General features: G+C 37.4%; 3 protein-coding genes across 5 annotated transcripts; 2 read left to right on the top strand and 1 right to left on the bottom strand.

Annotated features, from left to right (window-relative positions):
• Positions 1 to 970: 970 nt before the first annotated feature.
• Rpp14a (Ribonuclease P/MRP subunit p14 a) lies at positions 971 to 2,141 on the top strand. 2 transcript variants are annotated; one of them, XM_011308367.1, is made up of 3 exons: positions 975 to 1,049; positions 1,113 to 1,264; positions 1,830 to 2,141. In XM_011308367.1, the coding sequence occupies exons 2-3, from the start codon at positions 1,242 to 1,244 to the stop codon at positions 2,125 to 2,127; spliced, it is 321 nt and encodes a 106-aa protein (XP_011306669.1). In that variant the 5' UTR covers positions 975 to 1,049; positions 1,113 to 1,241; the 3' UTR covers positions 2,128 to 2,141. The 2 variants fall into 2 exon arrangements, with proteins under 2 accessions (XP_011306668.1, XP_011306669.1); XM_011308366.1 differs by having other exon boundaries at positions 971 to 1,264.
• Positions 2,131 to 2,785, top strand: LOC105268639 (mitochondrial intermembrane space import and assembly protein 40-B). Its single transcript, XM_011308368.1, has one exon. The coding sequence runs from the start codon at positions 2,152 to 2,154 to the stop codon at positions 2,572 to 2,574; it is 423 nt and encodes a 140-aa protein (XP_011306670.1). The 5' UTR covers positions 2,131 to 2,151; the 3' UTR covers positions 2,575 to 2,785.
• Positions 2,786 to 2,877: 92 nt separating this feature from the next.
• Positions 2,878 to 5,092, bottom strand: LOC105268637 (very low-density lipoprotein receptor). Of its 2 annotated transcripts, none has more exons than XM_011308364.1 (6): positions 4,949 to 5,092; positions 4,334 to 4,480; positions 3,603 to 3,731; positions 3,399 to 3,542; positions 3,054 to 3,164; positions 2,878 to 2,984 (listed from the first exon to the last, which is right to left on the bottom strand). In XM_011308364.1, the coding sequence occupies exons 1-6, from the start codon at positions 5,022 to 5,024 to the stop codon at positions 2,896 to 2,898; spliced, it is 696 nt and encodes a 231-aa protein (XP_011306666.1). In that variant the 5' UTR covers positions 5,025 to 5,092; the 3' UTR covers positions 2,878 to 2,895. The 2 variants fall into 2 exon arrangements, with proteins under 2 accessions (XP_011306666.1, XP_011306667.1); XM_011308365.1 differs by having other exon boundaries at positions 2,878 to 2,972.

Raw genomic sequence — 5,092 nt, 5'->3', positions numbered from 1 at the left:
GGGGGGGTGGTATATATATTGCGACGGCTGCTGAGAGTTAATTGGGTATCCTCCGGAAGTCGACTCTTGGGACCATCCAAACCCCCTCCCACCCTCCCTCTTTCCCCCTTCCACCCCTTTTCGCCCCTCATTTTACGATAGAGGGGGGAAAAAAGCTGGAAACATACGGGTACCTGCTCTATTCCTGCACAATTCTCAACAGAACAATTCTCCATGTGCAGTATGAACGGTACATATATGTACTCTGTACATAGGGATGAAAGGGGGAGGGGGCTGTAACCAAGGGCTGATGCCCCTATCGGTTTATAGGGGGTGGCAGTGGAGAAAGGGTCGTTAAAGAAAATCCGCCCTTTCTTCACGATCAGCTTCAGGTATACGCAAGGTGCAATATCCCGGATTTTAAATTCTTGGGTTATTATTTATTTATTGGGTTTTGGGTAAATGGGGGAGGGGGTGTGGGTGACATATTTATTATTTAGTTCTTCGATTTATTTGATTTATTTGGGGGTTGGGAGTTAATGGATGTGAATTTTTGAATTTTTAATGGAAATTTAATTGTTGGTTTTAATTATTTATGCATTTGTTGTTATTATTATTATTATTTTAAACGGGGGTAAAATAATTCACTTAATCATTTTAAAAAATAGGAGTTCGGGATTTTTTTGGTTTTTAATTATTGACTTATTATTATTATTATTACTGTTAATATGAGGGAGGGAAGGGGTGTAATTTATTATTATAAAAGGGAGGGGGTGGGGGTGGAGGGGAGGAATAATTTTTTCAATTTAGAAAGAATTCTCAAGTTTTTAAATAAATAATAAGAATTTAGGATTGATTTTTTTTTCTTTTTCTAGAAAAATAAGACTCATTTTTTTTTTAATTCCTCGACTCTAAGAATCGATGGCAGAACTAGGGGAAATCCCTTTTGCCAGGATTTTCACCTGGAATTTCACCCGGAATATCTCGATTTCGAGGCAGATGTCGTGACCAGTGACACGTACTTGAGAGCAAAACGCCGAGTGAATTTTATCCAGAGGAATTTGCCATCGGTAATATTATTATTAAAATAAAATCAGTGATTTTCCCTGACACACGTGTTTTCCATACTCCAGGAATTCCTCGACTCCTGGTGATTGCGATAAACATCGGCTTCAGTGTCTCCCCTTTTTTCGATTTCAATTGAATAAATTAGCGAACTCTCGGTGAAAAAAAAGTGAAAAAGAGTCGACAAATGCAGTGATATGCAATACTTAGATGTTTTTTTGTTAGTATTAATTGTATTTTATTGAATAATTTATTGATCTTCTAACAATTATCTGAACTTCATTATTCTAACCTCAATCTAGGCCTTCACGTGCGATACCCTCCCCCTCCCTCGCTCCAATTTCATCATTTCTGTAATAAATTTTTAATTTTCCAAATGAAAAAAATTCAACAATTCGAAATCATCGGTTCAAATGAAAAATTATTCCCCAGACAATATTAATATTAATTAATTAATATGATTTAAGATTTTCCTGATAGATTTATTATTCGATCTGATTAATTAAACGAGTTATTTAAATTGTTTATTTAATATTTAATTGAATAATTTGTAATTGAATTAATTGATAATTGACTGAAAAAAATTCCTCGTGCAAACGTTTATTTTTCTTACTTTAAATGAGATATCAAAATTTTGATGAGAACCTTTTTTGCAGCTCCAAAATCCCTCTACAAAAAAGATAATCACCAAAATTCCGATATCTCCCTCTGATTCCAAATTATTCCTCAAATTATCAATACAAACTGCTGACCCCCTGGTTAACATTCTGAAATAAAAATTCCAGAGAGCTGCCATCGAATCCTACCCGGGAGATATCCCCAATATTCCTGAAGAGTCATGTCACGAAGCAGCTGAAGCAGTTATTCGGGGAGAAAGGATCATCCTGTGAGATCGACATTCTGAAATACACGTCAAAGACCCGTAGCTTGATAATCCGTTGCCGAGACGAGGACTACGTAAGACTGCGATCATCCTTGACGCTAGCAAGTGCCTACGAAGAAGACCTCTGTGTCTACACGATCACCAAATCATCATCGAGTCCCTTCGGACTGTTGTCCAACGGTCGAGGCTACTCCCACTGACGCCCATCTCCAACGAGAAAAAAAATGCCTACAGTCGTAAAAGAGGGAAAAGACACAATAATTTTTGCCTCGAAGGAAGAGCACTCGAGCCCCAGCAAAATAATACTCCCCGAGCCTGAACCCAGTCCTGGGCTTCTCTTACCCAACGGCGAGATCAACTGGAACTGTCCATGCCTTGGGGGAATGGCCACGGGACCATGTGGACTAGAGTTCAGAGATGCATTCTCATGTTTTCATTATTCTTCAGCTGAACCCAAGGGATCAGACTGCTATGATGCCTTCAAGACGATGCAGTCGTGCATGGCTGAGTATCCAGCCCTCTACGGGAGCAAAGAGGCTGATCTAGAGGACCTGGAGCAGGACGACATCAGCTCCATCAGCCAGAGGGAGGACAAGGTCGAGGAAGAGCCACAGGTGGAGATACAGGGTCAGATAGAGAATAAATAAATAGATTTACGTAGATAAATGATTTTTGCTGTCTGGGATGGGCTCTGGGGATCTATTGTTTCTCCAATAGTCTTTAATTATTCGGGATTGAATAATTATTTAGGGAAAAATGAAGGAAAATCCCTTTTGTCTCATTCAATTTATTTAAATGGAGATGGGCAGTTATTGTAATTACATAAATTTATGTAAAATAAAGGCGTTTTGAAGTAAATCCAATTCTTTTCTTTGGAATAATGACATTGAGCTCAAATGTATTTATTAAACGCATAAATCGTTGAGGGATTATCAGTCTTTGCTTTGGACAAATATTGAGAGATAATTTTATAAGATATATAAACTTTTGGAAGTGAAGATCAGCAATCCGATGAGTCCTGCAGTTGATGGGGAACTATTGGCACCTGGAATTGTAACTGTTGGAGAAAGGCATTTAGAGACATCGACAGGACAACACAGAAGCTGATTATTTATTTATTATTTACCATTCCCGGCATATTTTGCTGTGTACGCGCACTCGTTGTTATTGCAATAGAGGGATTCTGGTTTTTGGGGGTCAAAGCAGTCGTGATTGTGTCTGCAGGGCTGATAAATCCCTGAAAATAGAATCAAATAAGTTCAACGTTTCCCTCTCAAATGTCTCCCATTGTTTAATAAATAAATAATAATTATTGGACGCATAAATTCTGGAGATAATCAATTCCATTATCATTTAAGGATTGATTCCAATCATTAATAATATTTCCAGCAATTAATAATAATTCAATAAGGAATTTTAAGGCGTTTAAGAGTTTGTGAGTTAGTAATTAATATTAACAATTATTATTTACCTCTACTTTCGACGCACCTCCCGGTGTCGTTAACGAAATGGAAATCTCCGAGGCATTTGCAAATTCCATTAACACAGAGAGCCCTGAACATTGTATCTGCACATTCGTCAGAGCGTTGACAAGAGTCTCCAGGCTTTGTTGGTCCTGAAAATGATCGAGTAATTAAATAAAGTGATTAACAGTTTAAAAAAATTAATCACTCACTAGTAATGCAGTTGGAAGAATTGTTGATGTCCGGAATAAAATCTCTCTGGCACGTGCAGGCGCCCTGGACGCATTCAGCATTTGTCATTGTGGCACAGGTTTCATTTGACCGGCAATTAGTCCCAACAACTGATTCATTGAGATAATTAGAAGGGGGGGTAATTAAATCAGTAACTTCTGGAATCGTATTTGTGAGATCGGCAGGTTTTCGGGGAATATCTGCGGATCTGGTGGAGATACGAAAATTTTGAAGGATACCTTTTTTGTTGATATGGATTTTCTCGACAAAAAAGGTCGAATGGAAAATTTCGATATCTCTATTGGTTCTCGAGGTATTGATAAAAAACTCATCGTTTTCATTTTTGCTCACGAATTTCAGTTTTTTGTGAATATTTCAGGGAAAGAAATTATTAGTTCTAGATTTGAAAAAGGAATAGGAATTCGAATGGTTCGTTTCGGCACTGATAGCTATCTCGAATAGATTAGAATCCCTGACTCACCGAGTGAATCATCGCCTGACGTCCAACTAATTCTTATCTCCGAAAATTGGGAAAAGGCGAGGAAAAAAAAATTATTCACCCCAGAAATTCGCACAGTACCGCATTTGCCTTATGGAATTTAGTTCCCATTTGGTTTCCATTTAATTCAGGGATTCCTGGGGAACTCAGATAACTTTCTAGGGAAGATTATGATTTTTTTTCCTTTGAATATTTGAATCTACGATTACATACTTGCGTGACATTTTGATCTGTCAGTTGAAGGGGCGTAATTTGTTTCGCAGAGGCACGTCTGCTGAGCCCTGCAGAAGGCATTTTCTATGCACTGCCAGTCCCTTTTGCAGGCGTCGCCTATTTTGATAGTTCCTTTGGACCCCAGATCTGCAGGAAAAGTCATTAACAAATTTGCAATCCTTGGAACAATCCGCGCTGAACAATTTTTTCTATAAAAACTATTAATTTCACGAGAAACCATCATAGAACCTTTTTTATAGAAAATTTAATCATCTTCAAAAAAGATCTTATCGTATTTTCTCTCAGAATTAATAGTTCTCGAGATAAATAGTTCATTAACAAAGATATTAATTTCGAAATGATAAGTCGCAGTTTTTCACTGTTTTCATGAATATCGATTCCCCGAAAACTATTGATTTTAAGAGAAAACTCGATAAAAGCTTTTCTATGAGAAACTTAATGAGCTATAAAAAAGGTCCTTACGACTTCCTCCGTAGATCGATAGTTTTCGAGATAAGGATGATATGGAGTATTCGTACTCAATTTTGCTGTCGAATAAGTCATGTTGATAATTACACAATAATTAATTAACAGAATAATTAATGAATATCGTACCGTAATCACTGACATCCTGTGTCTGGGAACTCGCATTCTGGAGGAACAGAACAATTACTAGAGCTAAGAACCTCATCTCGTAGAGTAACAACGCACTGTGACACCTTTTTAGAGAAATGTGCGTTGAGAACTGATAATTTTTAT

This window comes from Fopius arisanus, unplaced genomic scaffold (genome assembly GCF_000806365.1).
Source record: "Fopius arisanus strain USDA-PBARC FA_bdor unplaced genomic scaffold, ASM80636v1 scaffold00059, whole genome shotgun sequence".
In the NCBI taxonomy this organism is placed as follows: Eukaryota; Metazoa; Arthropoda; class Insecta; order Hymenoptera; family Braconidae; genus Fopius; species Fopius arisanus.
This window is presented reverse-complemented; position numbering and strand designations above follow the sequence as displayed.